Raw genomic sequence first — 23,716 nt, forward strand, 5'->3', positions numbered from 1 at the left:
CACTGGGCATGGATGAGGTTCCTCAGGCTGGTCGTGTCCTCTGGACTGTTCCTGGCAGCAGAGGGGATGCTGCAGCTCCCAGCAACCGTGATGGGGCGGTTGGTGTGAGGGAGCCTCCTGCCTCTTCACCCCGTGTTGTCTTCACACCTTAGAATTGAACAGGACAATGACTGTGTGTGGTAACAGAGATGTGGAATGGAGAGAACTCACCGTGAGGACATAGGAACTGGTGTTATCCTGGGCAAGGCATTTACATGTTCTTTAGAGTAAAGAAGTTTCAAGTGGGCATTAAGTGAGTTCATCTTTTTTAAAGTTCACTAATTTGCTTCTTTACAGAAAGAAGAAGAACGTTTGAGGGCTTCTATTCGTAGGGAGTCTCAGCAGCGCCGCATGAGAGAGAAACAGCACCAGCGGGGACTGAGTGCTAGTTATCTAGAACCTGATCGATACGATGAGGAGGAGGAAGGCGAGGAGTCCATCAGCTTGGCTGCCATTAAAAACCGATACAAAGGGGGCATTCGAGGTGAGTGAGCAGAAATGAAATTTTGTCATTTCAGGGTCCTGGAATTCATCTTTGCGTTCAGTATACTGTGAATGCCGAGTCATTGGGCATTTTATTTTTTAGGAATCGGTGTTAATGAGTGAGACGTTTCAAGGTCTCAAGAGGTAGTCATTGTGAAATTCTCTTGGGTCAGCCTAGAAGAGTAGAAGCTGTGTGTACTGTCACTTCTAGACGCATCTCTTGAGCTTCTGCTCTCTGGTTTGAAAGTCTGCCAACTATGTATCTTGGAACTTTTCTCAACTTTTAAAATTACTAATTAGGAATCAGGAAGCTCAGTTTTTCAGAGAATACATGTGTTTTCTTTCAAACTTCTCCATTGTATATTCTTTTCTTTCATAAGTACCAGTAATTTATAACGGTCATTCAGCACCTACTGAGTTCCAGGCAGACACTCAAACATGGATCCTGTTTGGTCCTCATAACAATGTTATGACCCAGTTACTATTATTGTCTTGTTCTTTTTTTTTAAATTGTATTAATTGAATACTGAACTAATTGCATTAGTTTCAGGGTTACAGTCTAACGATTCGATATTTGTATGTGTTGTGAAATGATTGCTGTAATAAGTCTAGTTAGTTAATAACTTCTGCCACCAAAGACAGTTGTAGAATTCTTTTTCTTGTAATGGGAACTTTTAATATCTGCTCTCAGCAACTTTAAAATATGCAGTGCAGTATTATTAACTTTAATCACCGTGCTGTACACTATATCTCCAGGATTTATTTATCTTATAACTGGAATTTTGTACCTTTTGACTCCCTTCGCCCCCACCCTCCACACCACACCTCAGGCAGCCACTAATCTGGCTTCTGTATCTATGAGCGTGGTTCTTTGTTTTCCGTTTTTTTCACATCCCACACATAAGTGAGACCATACGGTAGTTGTCTTTCCTTGTGTGACTTATTTCACTTAGTATAATGCCTCAGGATCCATTTTTGTCTCACCCTTATTGAGGAAACTGAGACTTTGAGAGGCTGAGTGGCTTGCGCAAAGACGCAGCTGGTACACACAGAGTTCAAGACTCAGGCGGCCTGACTTCTGAGGCATCTGTCTCAGCCACAGTACTGCCTCCAGAAGTTTCCCCGCAGCCAGCAAGTGAGATGTCGTGCTGAAAAGTAAACTGAACCCGAGGTGGAAGACCAGGCTGGACACCCTGATCCTGCCTGCTCTGATCTTAGCCCTGCTACTTTCTAGTTGGATGACTTTTGGAAAGTTACAGTACCTCTTTTCTGTTACCTTATCAACGAAAAAGCTGCTTATTAGTAAGTGTTTACACCATGAGGTTGTTTTGAAAATTGACATACTGCATATTAAATACTGTATCCAGTGCCCAGCATATAACAAGTACTAAATAAATGTCACACAATACTATCATCATTGTACTTGCCACTCATCAGCTTCAGGAGTGACTCCACATCTCTGAATATACCACATTCCCCATCGGTAAAATGAGGACCTAGTCTTCTCCAGATGAGCTTTAATAGAGCTTTGGGAATCACTGTACAAAACCTTGGGTCACCATGTTAATGGTTTTGCTCTGTTAGAATGATAAATTTTAAGAACACCCAAATTTTCCTTTCTCTGACTATCCCATGAGATGCCTTTCTCCTTTTTTTTTTTTTTTTTTAACAGCAACTGCATTTGTTCTGGTGGACTTTTTACACCCTTCATACCTGCCTATTATTTATTTTGGGACTACAGTATAAAGACCTTTTATTTTTTCGTTAGTGCTAATTTCCCACAGGAAAGATTAATTGCAGAAATACATGCCATATAAACTAAATAAAAACACAAAAAAATCGAGGATGTCTTTAGGAGAGAGTTATATAATATTCAGTTACCCAGTGATTAGTCCTAACAGGCAAGTTTTAATAATAAGTTCTGTCCGGTAGTCAGGTAGGCAGGGAGTAGGGAGAAGGGGAGGGCTTCGGGCTATTAAGTGAGGAGGTTGGTCTAATATCAACTGTTCTCATTTCACCCATGTTTCTCCTGAGCTGGGGCATCAGCACAGACTTATTCGTCTCCATCTCCCTTGAAATGTCTACCTGGTAATAGGTGGTCTTTATAGGCTTTGGAACCCACCTCCTGTTTTATCTCCAAAGCTTGAGTTAACTGTTACTTCTATGAAAGAATGACTCAGGCTATTTTGGAAGAATAGCGATGTCTGTCTCTTTAATCATCTTGCACACAAACCTTAGAAAAATTTTTTTAAAATCAGTCTCGTATTTGAGAGGACAAGTACTTCGTTTCAACAGATCTCAATTTACATTTATCTTTAAAGTTTAAAAGTTTTTATTTTTGGCTGCGCTGGATCTTCATTATTGCTTGCAGGCTTTCTGTAGTTGCAGCAAGCAGGGGCTAGTCTGTATTGTGGTGCACAGATGTCATTGTGGTGGCTTCTCTTGTTGTGGAGCATGGGCTCTAGAAGTGCAGGCTTCAGTACTTGTGGCACATGGGCTTAGTTGTGGCATGTGGAATTTCTCCTGGACTCGGGATTGGATCTGTATCCCCTACATTGGCAGGTGGATTCTTATCCACTGTACCACCAGGGAAATCTGGAATTTTAAAAGTGTTTAACTATTTGCTTCTCTGTAAACAATATGTGGAAGGAACTGAAGATATACATCAGAAGAAAGATCCAGGAATGGATTATCTTTGAAAGTCACTCACAAATCTTACTCTTTGCTTTCAGAGGAACGAGCTAGAATCTATTCATCAGACAGTGATGAGGGATCAGAAGAAGATAAGGCTCAAAGGTTACTCAAAGCGAAGAAACTCACCAGTGATGAGGTAAAACCAAATTTATTCAATTCTAGAGGTTTACCCTGTACCCACAGGTTAATGCCTGGAATGAGGAGGAGCTCACAGCCTAGGAGCACAGACATATGTCTACACACTCCACTGAAGCTCAGTGAGATAAATCCAGAAGCAGGCTGGGAGTGGCCCAGATGAGCGTCTGATACCTCTGCTTAGAGAAGGAGACCCCTTCTTGGTGTGTTGAAGGAAGAATGCTAGCACAGGGCACACCAGCCAGGATGGGCACGCCAGGTAGATGCAGAGGCCTGGGAGAAGACATGCCCTGAGATAGCCAGGCTTTACTGGAGGACTGTTATAGAAATCATTTAGTGTGGGTAGACAGTGTGTGTATCTCTTCTTTCTTTTGCTCTTTTTTTAAAATTTTCAGTATGTTTTTAAAATTACAGAAATAATTCTTATGGTAGAAAAATCTGTTTTCTTTTTATGTAGATGAACTAGTATTTGAAATAGTATTGAGTAATTCAATAAAATAAATTTCCATGTGTTACTGAAATAATAAAATTTCAAAGGAATTTTAAGTTATATTTTTAACAGTATCCTTTTCAAATTATGAGAGTTCAGGTACTGAGAAATTTTAAGTCTTTTTTTCAAGATATATGTAACTTGATACATGATATATGACATGTAACTTTATATAACTATATTATTTCAGGTGTACAACATATTGATTTGATTGATATATGTATATATTGCAAAGTGATTACCACAGTAAGTCTAGTTAACATCCATCACCACAATAGTTATGTATGTTTTTTTCTTGTGAGGAGAACTTTTACAATCCATGTTCTTAGCAACTTTAAGTTGTACAGTAGAGTACTGTTAACTATAGTCACTGTGCTGTGCATTACATACCTAGGACTTACTTATTTTATTTAAGTCTTTATAGATTATTGTTATTTTTGGTGTTCTTGAACTGTTCTGTGGTATCCTACTTTGAATTTCTTTTAATTTCTCTGATTGGGATCTGTTAGACTTTCTGAATTTATAGATTGATATCTTTCATTGGTTCTGAAAATTTCTCAGCCATTAATTCTTCAGATATTACTTCTTACCATTCTTTTTCCTTTCTTCATGAAACTCTGATTAGATACATGTTATTCCTTCTCACTGTATCCTCCATGACTCTCAAGCTGTCCTTCATATTTTCCATGTCTTTTTCTCTTTGCATTCTTGGATAGCTTCTTCTAGTTCACTGCTTCTTTCCTTAGCTGTCTAATACATTATTGATCTCTTTTACTCAATTTTTAACTGTTCCAGTTTTCAATCTCTAAAGGTTTAGTTTTTCAAATTGGTCATTTAAAAAAACCCTGCTCCTAATTCGTATTTTTCAGTTTCTCCTTTATGTCTTTAAGTATTTTAAACCTACTAGTATGGTCTTTTATATCTGATAATTCTGAAGTCTTTACATATGTGGTTTTACTTCTTCTTATTTCTGATAGCGGTTTCATGATGACTTATTTCTCCATGTGTTCTGTAATTAAATGATTGATTTACTCAGATCAGTGGACATTTTTATAGCCTATATTGATGGATTCCTCTGAAGATGATATATATTTGCTTCTTTCGGGTACCTTGGGACTACTTTAAATTATATTCTTGGAACAGGTCGTTTTAGTTTTACTGGAAGTATGGGTTCTGACTTGTTGTTATGAATTTTCCTAGAAATGTTTAAATTTTTTCTTAATCCCCTCTTAATTAGTTCAAATGTTAGAGACTGGAAATTATGCTTGCAGGCATTTGAAACAGGGGTTGGCAAACTATATCCCGCGGACTAATCTAGCTTGCCACCTGTTTTTTTTCAAATAAACTTTTTTCAGAATCTACCCATAGTTATTCATTTATGTATTGTCTCTGGATGTTTTCCTTCTGTGGTGACAAGAGTTGCTTAGTTGCAACAGAAACCATATGTCTTGTAAAGCCCGAGACATTTAGCCTCAGGCCCTTTACCGGGATGATTTGCTGACCCCTGCCTCAGAGAAAGGGGCCTGGGCTTATCTCTAGTTCACCTGAACAGTAAAGATACAGTCCTTTGGGGTCTGTTGTTAATCTGCTGCACTTGGCCTTAGTGTCCTGTTCTCAGCACCCTGCAAGGCATAAAAGCAAAGCTTGTGTTCCTACAGTTTGGTAACTGTCTTCAAGGAGAAAGCCTGATTTAGTGCTCTGCTCGTCTTTGTGGGTTCTTGGTTTTGCTTAATTTTTGGCTTGTGATTATACCTTATTTTCTTGCCATCACTTGGGTTTGTTTATAGTTTTTCATCATTGTTATTTTCAGTGAGAGGGTTATTCAGAGGACTGTTCTGCCATATTGTGGAAACATTGTTGTGTTCCTGTTAATCATGATTTCAATGTACTTTGATCATTTTGGCCTTCTATGAACTGTGAACTTGCATGAGCTCTTTTCTCATGTGAAACGGAATTTTGTCCTTGTGTTACTGTTTGTTAATCACAACATTTAGTATTTCCCAGTCTTCCTTGGAAGTGGTATGCTATGGAAGATAAATAGACAAAATTGTTAAATTATTTTGCAACATATTTGTTTTAAATTAGATAGGAGATGTCTTAATGATGCATTTACAGTGTGTTGAACTGTTGGCAAACAGCAACTGGCATCTAAGCAGATGCTGTTTTATTTATTGGCAAGCAGAAACTGAATGAAAATTGAAAAGTGCCATGGGACTTCTGTTTATTCCTAGAATTCTCAGAAATGAGATTTCTACATGTGATCCATCAGATAGCCTTTGAGGCCGGGCAATTACAAACCTGTAACTGCATGACTTAAAAATATCTCTTGTGAATGCCTCCTAGCTATCTGTTACAGGAGCTGCCCTCTACCTCCCTCAGCCGAATACGCGCTGTGAAGTCTTCCTGTCCCCCTCATTTCTCCTTTCCTGTCAACAGAGACTTCACTTCTGCCTGGACCTCCCAACCTCCTCACTACCCAGTTCAAGTCCTGGAGTGGGTTACAGTGGGTGGGGGGGCAGGGAAGTGGAGGGGAACGTGCTCTAGGCCTCTCTCCTTATTTGCACACTAAACCCCATCCACACGCCTTGAATCTAGGTATTCCTCTGAGATAAAGCCAGTTTTCAAACCTTAAGTCCCCGCACCAGAGAATGACCATTGTCACAGGAGCATTCCTTGATATGGGAGAAAGGACAGGGCTCTGGATTGCTGAATCTTGGGGCTACCCTCTACCTCTTATATTGGCTTCAGCAAGTCATCTCACATTTCCAAGTCTGTTTCCTCACCTGTTCTATGGGACTTATGCTGTCTGCCTTATAAAGTTGTATTCTAGTTAATAACAGCTATGAAAGTAGGTGTCACAGTGAATGCTCATTTCCCTTCCCCAATAGGGTCTAAGTTACAAAAAAGAAAAACAGAGCTTTTCATCCTTCCTGATTTTTGTAAGCAGAGACAACTTCAGAAAACCTAAATTACTCCCAAAGTGAAAGGTTGGTAGTAGTAGAAGAAACTGTAGAAAAGGGAAAGATCCCCATGGAAAGGAACATGCAGACAATGAGAAGAAAGGGTGGCATGTCCAGGTCTCCGCTTTCTTGAGTGAAATAGGTGACCTGCTGGGGACTGCCTAGAATGTGACGCTGGCGGTCTGCTTCCTCTCTGTGTCTCCGTCCTCCCCCAGCTCTGCCTCAAGGAACCTCCATTCCCCCTTGGCAGCTTCGCCTTTCCTGTGAGAGGCCCCTGTTTTTACGGCGCCATCAGCAACTTGGAACAACTGCAGCCCCCGCTCCCCTCCAGTGTGAGGCTTTCCCGGGGCCGAGGTTCAGATTGTTTCCCTGGAAGGCTTGGCTCTCTGGGTGTTGGTTTCTTGTACTTTAAGATACCTTAATTGCTATATATTCTGAGGTATGTTTTGGGTTAAGTAAACTCTGAGAGCTGTTTATAATGCGAGTTTTACAATCAGCCTAAAAGATAAATTGTTAGAAGACAGTTCCTATATAATTGTGGGTTACCTGTTCCTTTGTCTTTAGGGACCCGCATTCATGACTGTGAGGCTTCCCAGGTGGTGCTAGTGCTAAAGAACCCACCTGCCAATTCAGGAGACGTAAGAGGCTTGGGTTCGATCCTTGGGTCGGGAAGATCCCCCGGAGGAGGGCATGGCAACCTACTCTGGTATTCTCGCCAGGAGAATCCCATGGACAGAGGAGCCTGACAGGCTACAGTCCATAGGGTTGCAGAGAGCCGGACACGACTGAAGCGACATAGCGTGCAGGAACTCATTCATGACTATATTAGGAAGCTTTGTGTTCATCCAGTGTATTTTTGTCATGTGTTGTATTTACATGGCACAGCGGTTTATCCCAGCTAAGTTCGAGACAGAATCCCACACTCCTAATTTCTCAAAATGAGATCTCCTGAAGGCTGCCACTAACTTTCTAAATCCTGAGAGTAGTAGGTCTGCATGCCTTTTCTGGACTTCACTGTGCTTGTCTGTAGCTGCCAGGGCAGTCAGTCCTGGAAGGGTTTTCAGAGCTGAATTCCAGAGCGTTTTACCCCAGACCGAGGATTAGAACTGGTGCTGGTTAGGCCCCTTTGGGAGAGCTTTGACTTGGCTCCTTCCCCCCCAGCTGCTGGGCGTTGTCTATGACCCTTCAGGACAGGTGCTCCCACCTTTTAGAAATACTGTGCCAGCTGTTCTTTTATTCACCCAAACCCATTAAAAATTTTTAGAGCTGAAGAGACCATACACACTGAAATTTACTTGGGCAAGGTTGCCACAAACAGGCTTGCGTGTAAAGTGTTTAAGATAAGATTCATCAGCTGAAAAGAAATGAAAAATAGTGATGGTAGTCAGTGTCCTCCTTCTTTTGCCTGTGTGGGGTTAGGAGAGAAGTATCTGGGTTTGCCCAAGGCTGGGAAGTAGATAGGAGGCTAGTAGAGCCTGGGCAGGATCCATCTTCCAGGCTTTCTGTTAGGGTAACTTTACTGCCACCTGCTGGGAAGTAAGTGCAGTGGGACTTCTGGATCTCTTCCTGTGGATTATAACTGTCCTGTTTGAATTCTCCTATGACTTCGGATCTATGGGGATGCATTTCGGATAATAAGGCAGAAGACAAGTGTGGGGTACGATCTTGCTCCTCAGAGGCCAGGCATAGGGACCATCAGAAGAAGTGGCCATGCCTGCTTGGATGCTATGTCCAGAAGCAGTCCTTTGGACAGGGTAGTAAGAGGCCTGGCCTTCCCCGGCTTCAGCCTTAAACTGTTCACCCTGTCATATTTTTGGTGAAGAATCTCATTAAGGTAATTGTGGAGTGTCATATTTAGTATCATTTCATTTTCATCAGCATTTTGATATTAATTCAGTGTTGATCTGTTTGAATTCTATCTGTAACAATTGTTTTAACTTCCTGAGTTTTTTGTTTCTGTTAGAACACTGTGCAGCATTATTTTAAGCTTTGGAAGCTTGTGTATGAAGCCCTTTAATTTCTTCAAAAATTGTTTAAAAATTTAAAAAAATACATACTTGGCTGCATCAGCTTTTCGTTGCATCATGTGGGATCTTTCATTGCGGCACACAGGCTCAGTAGTTGCGGCACACAGGCTCACTAATTGTGGCAAGCCGGTTTAGTTGCTCTGCCGTATGTGGGATCTGAATTCCCAGACCAGGGACCGAACCCACGTTCCTTGCATTGCCAGGCAGACTCCTAAACAGGACCACCAAGAAACTCCCTCAAATATTTTTTTAAAAAATCTTTATGAGTTTTTAGTACATCCAAAACAAGAAATTATTTTTTTAAATTGACAGTCTTTTTTTTTTTTTAATTTAAATTGACAGTCTTTAAAAATTTTTTTACATAATGAAGAAGTGAAGTCTGAGGAAGTGGAGAAAAAGAGTTTAAGTAAAATATTCAGCAGGACAAGTGATTCATAGGCTAACCTCTTTGGGAGAGCGCTAAGCCTTCCCAGGGCAAAGCCCGTTTCCACTTTCCTGCAGCCCTTCTCCATGTAGAACAGCTTCTTCCCTCTGTGAGACTGGGTCACAACTGCTTATCCGCTCACCCTTGTGGTCCTGAAGTTGGGTTTTAGGATTAGTTTTGTAAACACTCTGGAGTCATTTTGAACACCTCTAGTACTTGTAGATTTGGAAACTGCCATGACCTAAACCACTGGTTTTACAGCTGGTAAACATTCTTATTACAACAGTTATGTTATTTTGGGTTTTCCGAGGGTTATTCAGTTCAGAACTACTTTTGATAAATCTTTCTAGAAATATTCTCTATGAACTTTTAGACTTTAAAGATTTTTATCTGTTTAGGAGGGTGAGCCTTCTGGAAAAAGAAAAGCAGAAGATGACGATAAAGCGAATAAAAAGCACAAGAAGTACGTGATCAGTGATGAAGAGGAAGAAGATGATGATTGAAGTACAAAATGTGAAAACTTTATATATTTTACTGTACAGTTTGTTTTATAAATATGTAAACATGAGTTATTTTGATCGAAAGAAATTGATTTGCTTTTGAGTAATTTTAATTGTAATAAAAAATTTTAAAAAGCAAGTCTCTGTTCAAGAAATGGACTTCTTCCGAAGCAGGTTGATTTTGTTCATGCTTTACACTAAATCTTAGGTTTTAGTACATTCCTCCTAGACCCTACAAAGAAGCCTGGCCAAGGCCCAGTGAAGCAAGTGAGGCATTCTTCTGGAGTGCAGTTTTTAAAAATTGGCACAAAAAGCTTTCATAATTGTATTCATTTGCTAGGGCTGCTATAACAAAGTACCACAAACTGGGAGACTTCAAACTATAGAAATGTATCCTCTCATAGTTCTGAAGCCTAAAGTCCTAAATCAAGGTGTCAGCAGAGCCATGCTTCCTCTGAAGGCTCTAGGGAAGGCTCCTCCCCTGCATTGTCTTAGCTTCTGGAGGCTTCCAGTGTCCTTGACTTGTAGCAGTGTCATTCTAATTTCACCTCTATCTTCACATGGGTTGTTTCACTGTGTGTCTGCTCTGTGTCGCCAGATCCCACTCTCCTTTAAGGACACACATTGGTGGTTTAGGGTCACCCCTAGTCCTGTGTCCACTCATCTTAATAATTACATCAGCAAAGATCCTATTGCTAAATAAAATTACATTCTGAGGTTCTGGTTGGATATGAATTTGGAAGGGTCCCTATTCAGCCCACTATAGTAATCAAGTTAAATAACATTGTGATACAGCATTTTAGAAAATTAAAATTAATGCAAAAATATGATGGACAAAATGTCAAAAATTCACATAAAGATGATCTAGCAGGTCTGGGATTAGGGTAAGGCAAGTGACAGGAGTTATACAAGTACAGAGCTCCATGGATCATCTCTATTTAAAATTTTGATGTTTTGTTCAGTGGGGTTTTTTGTGGTTTAAAATGTATTGCAATATTAGTTATCTTGATCACTGAGATTTTGGCATCCCTTATAGTGAGTGTCTCATTTGTTGTATCCTAGGCATGGCCCTGCTTTCTCACAGATGGTGACAGGCTTCAACAGTGAGCACCCCAAGAGAGCTGTTTTACCTCTTCTTGAGAGTACCTTTTATGGCTAGCACTGAAAGTCACATCAGAATCCACCACATTCTGTTCATTAGAAGTGAATCACTAATGTGAGCCCATATTCAGAGGGAGGGAAATTTGACTCCCTTTGATAGTAGAAATGGCTGAGTTAGCAGATATATTTTAAATCTATTAGACACATACTTGTATTTTCTCCAGTGCTCTTGTACACAGACTAATCTTTCCATTATGTACTAGGGCTGTTAATACAATCCAGGAATGGTGGCTGTCTATGGGGGGCTCTCCCCGAAGCCTGGCTATAGAGAAGTGACGCTGAAAGAGAAGAAGGTCCGAACCCACCTTGGTGTCACTTTCCTAACTCACAAACCTGTAGCCCCTTTGCTGTTGGCTTATCAAGTTGAAACTGATGTCTGGCCCTTGGGAGCCTTCATTTTTGACTCTGTCCTTTTTAGGACAACATAGTTTCTGTTTTTTTTACTAGTAGACACTTATGTGACAATGACTAAGCTCTTGGAGTCTCTGATCTCCAAACCTGCCCCTTCTATGCAGAGCTTGGCGGTGAAGGGTCAAGCCTCTGCAAGCACATTTCGGCTTTGCCAGCTGCCCCCTGTTAGGGGGCGCTGGAGAAAACTGGGAGCCTGAATAACAAACAGAAGATTGCTCCTTCCTGTTTGCTTATAGAACTTTGAGGGGGCTTCCTGTTGAAGGGAGCCAACCAGGACTTGTTCACCTCAGCTGAGGCAGTTTATTTCCACAGCTGCTCAGTCCAGTTTGCAGTTTTACGGAGACTTGAAGAGCCAGCTTCATTGTACTCCTGAGAGACATCGGTACGAGCTGGACGCTTCTCTTCCTCAGGTATGAGTTTCAGCTCCAAGGGTCTCTGTTATGTTTGTTTTTTTTTTTAAATAAGTTTTTAAGTTTAGGAATAATTCTACATTTTCCCTTTGTTCTCTTATCTCTAGGGGTGGAAGTGGCTCTCTGAATTTGCTACTTTTGTCATCCCTGAGGAGTTCTCTTTGTATTTCTTGTAACCAAAATCAACAGCTTTAAACCTAACTGCGATTTTTAAAAAATACTAAAATGTATCTGTATAAGCAACCGGTATGTTTTCTGTGGCCCAATTTGGACCTGAGTGGTAGTCCAGGAAGCAAATCCTTGAAGATGAGGTGCATAGGTTGGTTTGGGTTTGAATGCAGGTCTGAGTTCCTCACCAAAGGGAAATGTTGAAGCCTTGGCATCATGATGAGTCAGATTATCCCCTGTGGTTGAGGGCTCAAGTGGCTGCTACACTTGTTAGGCAGTCCTGATGAATAAGGACTGGTATGGGGTGCATACTTCTGAGTGCCCTGGAGTACTTACAGAAAGTTTACAAGCTTAGGTTGGGCTTTTTTTTTAATTGAAGAATTGATTTACAATGTTAATTTCTGCTGTATAGCAAAGTATTTCAGTTACATGTATATGTTCTTTTTTATATTCTTTTTTTTTTCTTTTTTATATTCTTATTCATTATGATTTGTCACAGGATGGGAATATCTGTTTGGATTCAGACGAAGGTGAAAAACAAAGTTTGTAGTCTCTCTGATCCTCCCTTGCCTGTGAGAAGAAGTTTGCCTCCCTATGTCCGAGGAAAACTATTAATAGTTTTTTTTTTTTTTATATATATAGTTGATTTATTAGTTTCAGGTGTACAAAAATAGTTGTTAAAATATTTTTATAAATTATACTCCATTTAAAGTTATAAAATATTAGCTATGTTTCATGTGCTGTACACTATATCCTTGTAATCTATTATTTTATGTATAGTAGTTTGTACCTCTTAATTCCCTACCCCTATTATGTCCCTCCCCACTTCCCTCTCCCTTGTACACTGGCAAAGAAAGCGTAAACTTCAGCTGAAGAAGAAATAGCTTATACATCAAAACAATTGCAAGGTTTTGCTAATACATATGGGCAAAAGCCTGGGGAATATGTGGGAAAGTGGATTCTAAGAATGTGAGATGAAGGAAAAACACTTGACTACCTTGGGCCAAATTTACTGATATGGGTGCACTTATATATTCTGGAGATGGCTCTGTACTTGGTTGGTTAACTAAAAACACTTAGTGGTGGCCTACATTTAATGAAGTGGAGATACCAAAGCTTCCCTGGCATTGTGCAGAGGGAATCCAAAAACAGGGAGACAGGAGTGTCGAAGTAGACATGTCTTGTATGCACACCACCCCTCACCTTCCCCAACTACATTCCCTGAGAAGGTCAGCTTAAAATAAACATTTCATATATCTCACAGTCCTAAGGGTCAGGAGTGGTGTAGCTCTGGCCCAGGGTCTCTCGCAAGGCTTTAGTCAGGATGTTGGCTCATCCAACATTGAGTCAGGACGTTATCTCAGGCTGAAGGATCTGTTTCCAGGATGGCTCACTCATGGCGCTTGGGCGGGGGGACTCAGTTTCTCCCCACATGAGCCTCTCCGTGGCAGTTTATGTGTCTTCACATCGTGGTAGCTGGCTTCCTCTAGAGCAAGTGACCCAAGGGAGGAAGAGTGAGGCAGAAAGGCCATGATATGCTGAGCCTCAGAAGTGAAGCTGTATTCTGTTGATCACATAAACCAACCATGATGCCTGTTGGAGGGGACTGCACAAGGGCAAGAATACCAGAGGCAGGAATCCCTGGGCTCCACCTTGAAAGCTGGCCATCACAGCAACTTCCACCAACTAACTGCCATTTTCCTTCTCTGTAGTCACTCTTGCTTGTTAGGCTTCTGAGGCCCGGGCTCATGGAGCCAGTTTCAGGATGGCTTAATAAAGATTTGATTTATGAATGTTGGGACTATAGTGAAATGATGGGCCAAGAACTATGTGAAGAACTTCAGTCAAGAGAAATTAATACTATGCATTCTTTCCCAACATTGAAGATTATAGTGGGACAATGGATCTGTTTGGAGACATAGATGACATTTCTTCAGACAGTGATGGGGATAATCAACCACCCATTCAAAGACAGCCTGCTACAGTAAGTACAAATCTCAACTGAGCCCATTGTTCAAAGCTAAGAAAAGTTTCAGAGGCTGATGGGCCTGATTCTTTCATATAGAGAGAGTCTGGAACATCTGATGAATAGGTGACTTTCTTAGTTATGTTGGGAATTTCTGGATATTAAAGGGCATAGAAAGAATTGCTGAGAATGAATTTGATGCCAAACTTCAGGGGCTAGACTGTGAGGACTCATAATTTGAAAACCTTTGATTCAAAACCTTTTCTTACTCAAACTTCTGCTGAGAAGTGTGTATTGTTTGACATTTTTCTCTGATTTTAATTAGTATTGAAGGACTGTATAATTTCACACTTGTGTTGCTAGATATCTTATGAAAACTAGGTATGTCAGCATTTTTTTCTGGTAATGCAGGCTGACAGGTCTTGTTTTACACGGTGGTTTTTGGGGAGTAGGATAGAGAGAGGATGAAATTTTGAGGTGAGGCCAGAGGGGCTGCTGACTACTTTATCTCTGAAGTGGTTTCTAAATTTACATCCTGTCAAACCTGCCTCTGCCTGTTGTGGAAGGACAGCTAGAGCATTTCTGATGTCACTTCAAGCTCTCACATTCTGATTCCTTTCTTAGGATGCATGTGGAGTGCCTCAGAACCAGCGGGAGGAAGAGCCGATTTCTGAAACCAAAATAGAAGTAGAAATTCCTAATATCAACTCTGATTTAGGAAATGAATTGTACTTTGTTAAACTACCCAAATTTCTCAGCATAGAATCCAAGTAAGAGGACTGACTTATAATTTTATTTTCCCTTCAAGATATTGAGTAAAAGTATGTGGACTGTAAATATTCTTGTTGTAGTAATGTGCTGGCTAATCACAAAGGTAGGAGATTTTTCATGTAACTCTGAAAAAATAAATTTAGGGTGTGCTATGGTAGAAAATGATGAATTTACTGGTATGAGAAAGCTTTACTGCTAATAATTCTTTTAGCATTTTGGCACTTTCTTACCAATGAGCAGATATCATAGCTGATGAAGATGTTTTTTATTTTCATAAAGCTGAAAAATTGGAAAACGAAGGTGAGAAAGTTTGCTGGAAAAATCACAAAAGTTCAATGCAAAAGCCATTGTGAATCTAGAAAAGATGATGATATTTGAAAACAAAATAGTGTGGATGGGTATCATGATAGTTTACAAGTGCAAGCTCTTGTGCAATTAAACATGACACCTTTCTTAAAAAATACGAAAAGGTAGATCATGTGTCACCTATACTTTAGAGGACTATTTCCCAAACAAGAAAACAGTTTAAAATTTTTGAATTATTAGTCACATTTGGATTTTTTTCAGGCAAAAAAAATTTTAAATAAAATTTTAAGAAAAAAGTAATTTGCATACTTCTTTGAAGTTTTACTTGAAGTTATTTGTCTACTGTGATTTTTTTTTAACATTGGTACATGTTATAAAGACTATTATTTTATAGTATTATATTCATACTAAAGATGGCTAATACAACATTAAAAAACAATTTTTAGGCCTTTTGATCCTCAGTATTATGAAGATGAATTTGAAAATAAGAAAATGCTTGATGAAGAAGAGAGAACCAGGTTAAAATTAAAGGTACCATTCCACACTTTATTCCTGTTTTTTTTTTTTTTTTTAAAGCTTTTTATAAAGTAAAACACAGGAATAACAGTTTGAAATGAACTTACAAAATGATCTTTATGTTTACTTTTTAATCAATAACTGTTTAGAATGAGGAATTAAATGTCTTTTCAGAATATTTTTAGGAGAGAAGGTACATATCCTTTTTTAAAAATTGTTGTAGAATTATCCCTTTCCTAACCTTTCTTTGGCAGTTGTAATTTTTTGACAGCAGTCAAGATAAGAATTCTTGAAAATTGTTAGCTTGGGCTTCTCTGGTGGCTCAGACGGTAAAGTGTCTGCCTGCAGTGCGGGAGACCTGGGTTTGATCCCTGGGTTGGGAAGATCCCCTGGGGAAGGAAATGGCAACCCACTCCAGTACTCTTGCCTGGAAAATTCCATGGACTGAAGAGCCTGGTAGACTATACAGTCCATGGGGTCGCAAAGAGTTGGACATGACTGAGCGGCTTCACTTTCACTTCCTTCAGGATAAATAATAATATAGCTAGATATACAGAACTGCCCCTCCATATTTTATCATGGATAGATCTGAGCTGCTTCCCATGGTAAAAATATCTCAAACTCTTTATGGAAATTCAGCTTATGCACAGAGAAGAGGTCTTGTCATTAGGGGGTTCCCCTTGAGAAGACCTGGAAAGCAAAACCCTACCATTGCTCTCATAGGAATGGCATTGTCTTTAACCGGGTGTGGAATGAGCGTCTCCCAGAGGCCACAGTGGCAGGAACACAGTGGCAGGAACAATTCTTCTACTACTTTTGTAATTTGGAGTTCCTCACCATATGGGTAGAGTAAAGCAAAAGTCTTAGGTTTTAATTTATTGTTTATTACTTAATTACTTTTTTTTTTTTAATTAACGCTCAGAGTTTTCTTACCTACTGGGCCCTTCTTTAGTCCTTCTTTCATTGGGTTCATAACCCTTCAAGTGGGGCTGCAATAGAAATCTCAGTTATAACCTCCTACCTCATATGGACCCTAAGGGTTTGCTTCCGCTGCCGTATGGTGGAACTCAGGAAAGATTAAAACAGAATGACTGGTGAGTTTAACCAGTGTCTCTAGGTATCTGTAGTAGGAGGGTTTCCATGTTGCCTAATCATCTATTTTTCAGTGAGCTTATTTTCTCACCACCTATGAATTCTTGGCATGTGATTATAAATCACTTGAGAAGAAAAGAACATGCAGTCAGTAACACTGGTTTTGTATGTGAAAGTGTTAGTCGATCCATCATGTCTCTTTGCGATCCCATGAACTGTAACCCATCAGGCTCCTCTGTTCATGGGATTCTCCAGGCAAGAATACTGGAATGGGTTGCCACACCCTCCTCCAGGGCATCTTCCCAACCCAAGGATCGAATCCAGGTTTCCTGCACTGCAGGCAGATTCTTTACCAACTGGTTTTGTATGCCTTTGTGTTTTAAATCAGATAGAAAATACTATACGATGGAGGATACGCCGGGATAAAGACGGAAATAAAATTAAAGAAAGCAATGCTCGGATAGTCAAGTGGTCGGATGGAAGGTGAGCACAGACCTGAGGAGTATGGAAACACCCAGAGGGAGGCCCAGGATGAATGAAGTTTTCTGTGTAGGACCATATTTGGGGATCTTTTTTTATTACAGAATTAACAAAATCTAGGCCTCTTAGACCACATATTAAAAAGCAGAGACACTACTTTGCCAACAAAAGTCCATCTAGTCAAAGCTTTGGTTTTTCCAGTAGTCATATATGGATGTGAGAGTTGGACTATAAAGAAAGCTGAATGCCCAAGAATTGATGCTTTTGAACTGTGGTATTGGAGAAGACTCTTGAGAGTCCCCTGGACAGCAAGGAGATCCAACCAGTCCATCCTAAAGGAGATCAGTCCTGAATATTCACTGGAAGGACTGATGCTGAAGCAGGGTTGAGATCACAGTGCTGTGCTGGGCGACTCTAGACATAGACCCAAGATGTGATCAAATTCACAGTATCTACCTTATTGAGTTGAAAACCTAATGTCAGCACCCATATGTAACCATTAGACATTATAGATTGGTATGTTTGAAAAAACGACTTCTATTTTACTAATGAGGTTGTAGAGATTGGGAAATGATAAAACAATTAGATTTCAAGTTGAAAAGAAGATGGATTTTACCACCTTTTACTTTGAAAGGAGGTAGGTTAGTTGTTTCTAGTATCTTTTGTCTGTCTTAAATCTTCAGTATGGGGACAGGATCCTGCAGTTCCACAGCATTTTAAGAATTGCTAACAGGCTAGAGGAGACTTCCCTGGTAGCTCATGATAAAGAACCTGCCTGCCAATGCAGGAGATGCAGGCTTGATCCCTGGGTTGGGAAGATCCCCTGTAGAAGGAAATAGCAACACACTCCAGTATTCTTGCCTGGAGAATCCCATGGACAAAGGAGACTGGCGGGCTACAGCCTGTGGGGTTGCAAAGAGTCGAACACAACTTAGCGACTAAACAACATGACAGAATGGAAGCTATAGGATTTGTTAACTATCCATCCTAATAACGGAACTATTTCTGTTTCCAGCCTGTCCCTACATTTAGGCAACGAGGTGTTTGATGTCTACAAGGCCCCGATGCAGGCCAATCACAACCACCTGTTCATCAGGGAAGACACTGGTCTGCAGGGACAAGCTGTCTTTAAATCCAGACTCACCTTCAGGTAACTATTCATAGTGACCTATTGCTGCTTGGCAGTTTGAGCAACAGGTGAGAGAGGCTGGATGTGCAAAGAGCCTGACTGATGTGATGTTGAGGCGCAGCTCCCCAAGGCCCTTGGTCTGGTTCCCATGCCATTTTTCACCTTTGCAACAAGTTCCTGTCTCTCAGGGAGCCAGTTCACGGTCTGGAAACCAACACGAGACTGCTGTCTAAACCAGAAGACCAGTTATTAATTCACATTGATCAGCACACCTGGTAAGAGGCCTAAACTGTCTGTGCCACTCTGCTGGTCAGCGTGTCCCTTCTCTTCAGGGACGTTTTCCTGGGAAGCCGGCTGATTGTGAGCATGCTCTTGGTGTGCGCATGCGCCAAAGGGCTGCGGGTGCTGATGCTACTGTCCGCCGCTGTTTGCTGTTGGTGTGATTGCCTGCAAATGTTCTTAGTAAACAGTGAGTCATTTTTGTCTGTTTCCCGCAGACCTCATGCTACAGACTATGCCACACATAAAAAGGTGACCCTGCCACTTGCTAGTAGATGCTCAAGGATGCAGACAATTAGAATCTTACCAGTGGCAGGTCCTGATCCTGAATGCCAGCGTGTAGAGTTGATTAAGGTATGTTGGCTGAGCTTTATCCTAGGATTGTTTGGGGCATTAAGAGCTGTGCTTTTCAGAATATTAAATCATCATTTCTTATTGTCACAGTCATTTTATTTCTTGTAGTTATCAGGGAGCCAGCTTAAGCTTCCAAGTGTGTGGTTAACCATAGGAATGGTCATAGTCAATGGGCCAGTGGTGAGACACAGCAATCCAGACCCTCAGGTGTTCTCTTTCCAATCTATGAGCTCTGAGGGAAACTGACAGTTTTGTTTTTTTTTTAACAAATGTTACCTTTGACACATAGCATTAGACTGTGTTAGCCAGAGGGGAGGTGATGTTGGAAGGTCAGAAGGACATTCCTGACTCCGTCAACACTGGCCCTGGGTTGAGGGCCCCAGGCAGGAATATCTGGGCGCCATGGTAGTTTGGTGGAGCCTGACAACTCAGGTGTGTGTCTCAGGATGAAGAGAACCTGCCTCCTTCAGGCATCCACTGGGCATGGATGAGGTTCCTCAGGCTGGTCGTGCCCTCTGGACTGTTCCTGGCAGCAGAGGGGACACTGCAGCTCCCAAGGCCGTGTCCATGCCAATTGTGATGGGGCGGTTGGTGTGAGGGAGCCTCCTGCCTCTTCACCCCGTGTTGTCTTCACACCTTAGAATTGAACATGATGATACCATGTGTGGTAACAGAGATGTGAAATGGAGAGAACTCACAGTGAGGACATAGGAACTGGTGTTATCCTGGGCAAGGCATTTTCATGTTCTTTAGTTTCAAGCAGGCACTAAGTGAATTCATCTTTTTTTAAGTCTTTACAGAAAGAAGCAGCACGTTTGAGGGCTTCTGCTCACCAGGAGACAATCCGTCTGCAGAACCAGGCGGGGCCAAGTGCCCCCTACCAGGACCCCAACAGTGACGAGGAGGGTGAAGCCGTCAAAAACCACGACCAAGGGGAACGCGGAGGTGAGTCTGGTGAGGAGGTCGCGTTTCCATCACCTCAGGGCCGTGGGGCCACTTATGCTCTGGTGACCACTGAGTGTCTGTCCTGCTGTTATTCACTGAGGACAATACAAAGGCCTTTTCTTTTGTTTTTGTTAGGACCACTTTCTCACGTGAAAAGTTGGCTGGGAAAATAAGGCACCCCCATAATTAAGAAAATCAACTAAATAATTTATGTCCTTATGGTAAAAAATGCATAATAGGCAGTTTGCCTGATTGTATAATTAAGAACCCAGTGTTAAACTTTGTAGTTTTAAAAAATGTGTGTGTGCAGCCCTTCAGGTATTTAAAAGTGATCAATCTCTCTGAGGGAAAAAAACCTCTCCAATATAAGTCATTTAAGCATGTTTGAAAGCTGTATGTATCTCTTCATGAAAACTTAAAAAAATGGTTAGCGTCTCAACAAAGGGAAATATACAGTGGGAAGTAACAACATTCAACAGTAAAAAATTTTTTCAGGAATAAATGGGTCTTCATCTTTGAAGGTCAGTCCCATACCTAAAGTCCCCAAATTTGCTTTCAGAGGAAGGGGCCAGAATATATTCTCCAGAGAGTGATGAGGGACCAGATGAAGATGGGGCTCAGAGATCACTGACAGCAAAGAAACTCACCACTGATGAGGTAAAACCAAGTTTATTCAATCCGAAGTGGTTTCCCTGTAGCCACAAGCCGACTCCCAGAATAAGGAGCTCACAGCCCAGGAGCACAGACAGGTGTCTACACATCTCCCTACAACTCAGCGAGATGCATGCAGTAACAAGCCTAGGCGTGGCCCAGAGGAATGCCTGCCACCTGTGTGCAGTGGGAGGCAGTCCAGAACAGTCACCCTCTCGTTGGGTGTTGAAGGAAGTGTTAGGGTGGGTGTGCCAGTGGACAGAAAGGCCTGTGAGAAAAGCCATGTGGCTGAGACACCAGGGCCCAACTAGAGAACTAGAAGTTCAGTGAAATAGATCAAGGGGCCTCTCACCATCACCATGAGCATAATAACAGTGCAGGGTTATTTCATTTTTATGTTATTAAAATTATCTACTTTATTTCCTTTTCCACTTAAAGATCACAAGAAATTTTAAGTCTTAATTACACAAGTGAATCACTCTGTTGTTGCCATTGTACCATATTAATTTATCCAGTGTTTTCTGAACCCATAACACACTCCACTATGGGTCTTGAGTTACAGGTCAGAGAAAACATCTCAGTAACAGAAATGGCTCTTACTATGTAAGAGAAGCACTCATTTTTCATGCAAAAAAACCTATTTAAAACTTGGAAACCATACTGAAAAAAGCACATAAAATACAAGCAGTCCTTTAAAAAAAAATCAACAGGCTTTAAAATAGTGAATTTTAGATAGAGAAAGTGAAGTACTGAGGAAGCTGAGGAACGTATTTCAAGTAGTAATGAGGGAAATCCACACCAAAATAGTGATGTGTCCCTTGGCCCTGACCACTGGAAGTCGGGGCTCCCCTTGCCTGACCTGTAGAGACAGTGTCTGTGGACAAGGTCATCGCTGGGGGGTCGAGTTCTAACTTGATGGCTCCCCCATCAGCTCAGAACTACTTTAGACAGAATTTCCAGAAACATTAGTATTGAATTTTACACCTTCCCTCTTGTTGTCTGTTCAGATGAACCCTCCAGAAAGAGGAAAGCAGGGGGTGAAGAGGAAGAGGATGACTGAAGCATAAAACATGTACTCACTATAAATATGGTTTTCAACTGCTGGCTTCAAAACAATGATAAAATGACTTGGAATTGAAGTGAGGAACTGAGTTCCTTTTGCATAATCCTAGTTGTGGTTTTAAAATGTTTGGAAGCAAATCTGTGACTTTAGAAAATCCATTGTTCCCAGGTGAGACCATTTTGGTAACAGTTTGCGCTGTGTCTTGGGTTTTTTTTGTCAGAGCAGGCACAGCGCAAGAGAGCTCATGGAGACTCAATGCTTTGTTACGTGCTGTATGGGCCTTACCAGTTCTAATCCTCAGAACAAATCAAAGGGCAGGTGCTGTTTTTCTCATATTACAGATGTAGAAGCTAAGTTAGAACTTAAGACTTCTGTCCAAAGCTTTTTCTTCTCAAGTTTAAAAAAAAAAGCATTTTTGAGACAAGGATCAGGAATTTATTTGCACAGCCATCACACTGCTGAGCAGGTGTGTTAACTGACCTTGGGAGAAAGACATCCCAAATACTGGAGAGAAATGGTCACCAGAAATTAGAGAAAACAAGAGTACTGGGAAACAAAATACTAGATTTGACTTCTAGCTTTTTGACTAGTGCAATAGCTTGAACATAATAGGTACATAAAGGTTTTTTTGTTGAATATACAAACCAATGATGTTACCTTGGGCAAGTTAACTTCTCTGAAGTCAGTTTGCTCAACTTGCTGGGGTTTGGACTTGACCACTGTGAATCTTTCATGATTTAATGTTTATATTCCTCTACTTCTGAGAAGTGAAAAATTAGATATGTTCATTTTTTTTTTAGAGTCTTATTGTTAAATAGAAAAGGTCAAAGAAAAATGGCCCACTTAACATGCAAAAAACCTGGGTGTACATTATAATTCCCTCCTTTTTATATATTTAAAGTGTAATTTCATAGCTGTGCAGTAAACACAGCCATAATTAGCACCAGCTTCAGAAAAGCCATTTAGAGACTCATTCAAAATGCTGAGAGGTACTACCACAGTTCAGTCATAAGGCTGACTATTCTTTACAATTTTATTGAAGTATAGTTGATTTACAGTGTTGTGCTAATTTCTTTGGTATAACAAAGTGACTCAGTTATACACACATAAGCATGTTTTTTCATATTTTTTCATACTTTTCCATTATAGTTTGTCACAGGATATAGTCCCCTGTGTTACATACAGTAGGACCTTGTTGTTCATCCATCCTGTATATAATAGGATGTCTGTTTTTGTGTCAGTACCACACTGTTTTGGTCAGAATGGCCTTACTGCAGTACTATCTCAAGTCTGGGAGGGTTATGCCTCCTGCTTTGTTCTTTTCCCTCAAGACTGCTTTGACAATTCTGGGTCTTTTATAGTTCTATATAAATATTAGGATTATTTGTCTTAGTTCTGTGAAAAATGAAATATGTTAATTTGATGGGGATCACATTAGATCTATGGGTTAGATTGGCTATTCTTTATAGAGGTGGCCTTGAGTCTCTGCTACTTTAGCAACAGGACTGGGGCTAAAGCTGGGCTGAGACTAGAGGCCAACCCTTGCAGACTTGCTGGAAAGCTTAATATTTGGTACCTAAAGAACTGAGGTGCCACTGGCTGAGCAAGAAGGCACTCTCCCCATGGCCACAGCTCCTGTCTCCACAGCAACTCAGAGGAGGAGCTGAAGTTACCTGACAACTGAAGCACCCAAGCCTCTGACTCACCAAAGGGGACAGGCATCAAGCCTTCCCACATGTGAACGTAAGCCCAACAGCCATTCTTGGAAAGCCAGCCAATACTAAAGATTCAAGAGAAATTTCTTTATTCCTTAAGTTTCAAAGTTGAATTATTTGATATTTATCCCTAAAAGTTTCCTCAACCCATTACACGTTTCACTGATTTTCTCTTTTGGTTGGTGGATTTAGGTGACTGATAAGCGATATCTTTGGTTTACCTTAGAAATAATCTCTAATAGCAGGATTGGCTCCCCTCAGGCCCAGAACACACTGTATCATAGGTCCCTGTTTCTATTTGTCAACTCAGTTTAAAAAAAAAAAAATCAATTTGACTTTATAGACAGACCAGACTGAGTACTGATGGGGATGAGACTGAACCATATGAACTTACTACTTTATGGGTATAAATGGTCAAGTTTTGACAGTTTCAGAATAACTCAGGGAAATTAATAAACTTGTTCTTAAAAGGTATGTATGCAGTGAACTTTAGAGCACAGGAATTAAAGGGATTTTCCAAACAGTCTAAGTCTACAGTATATTTGAT

At 40.7% G+C, this 23,716-nt stretch overlaps 2 protein-coding genes across 2 annotated transcripts in view; both read left to right on the plus strand.

Annotated features, from left to right (window-relative positions):
* Positions 1–9,891, plus strand: part of LEO1 (LEO1 homolog, Paf1/RNA polymerase II complex component) — a 32,472-nt gene extending 22,581 nt beyond the window's left edge. The window contains exons 10-12 of the mRNA XM_043471970.1: positions 337–523; positions 3,255–3,352; positions 9,651–9,891. Of these exons, the coding sequence (XP_043327905.1) occupies positions 337–523; positions 3,255–3,352; positions 9,651–9,755 (390 nt within the window). The 3' untranslated portion in view covers positions 9,756–9,891. The remainder of the gene's footprint in view (positions 1–336; positions 524–3,254; positions 3,353–9,650) is intronic.
* Positions 9,892–12,744: 2,853 nt separating this feature from the next.
* On the plus strand, positions 12,745–23,658 carry LOC122443597 (RNA polymerase-associated protein LEO1-like). The gene is made up of 10 exons (XM_043471973.1): positions 12,745–13,886; positions 14,493–14,638; positions 15,392–15,476; positions 16,942–17,036; positions 18,049–18,183; positions 18,351–18,437; positions 18,660–18,795; positions 19,587–19,740; positions 20,300–20,397; positions 21,399–23,658. Coding segments are annotated over exons 1-7 (633 nt in total). The 5' UTR covers positions 12,745–13,802; the 3' UTR covers positions 18,661–18,795; positions 19,587–19,740; positions 20,300–20,397; positions 21,399–23,658.
* The last annotated feature ends 58 nt before the right edge of the window (positions 23,659–23,716 follow it).

The sequence above is a fragment of the Cervus canadensis genome, chromosome 6, assembly GCF_019320065.1.
Source record: "Cervus canadensis isolate Bull #8, Minnesota chromosome 6, ASM1932006v1, whole genome shotgun sequence".
NCBI classification, from domain to species: domain Eukaryota; kingdom Metazoa; phylum Chordata; class Mammalia; order Artiodactyla; family Cervidae; genus Cervus; species Cervus canadensis.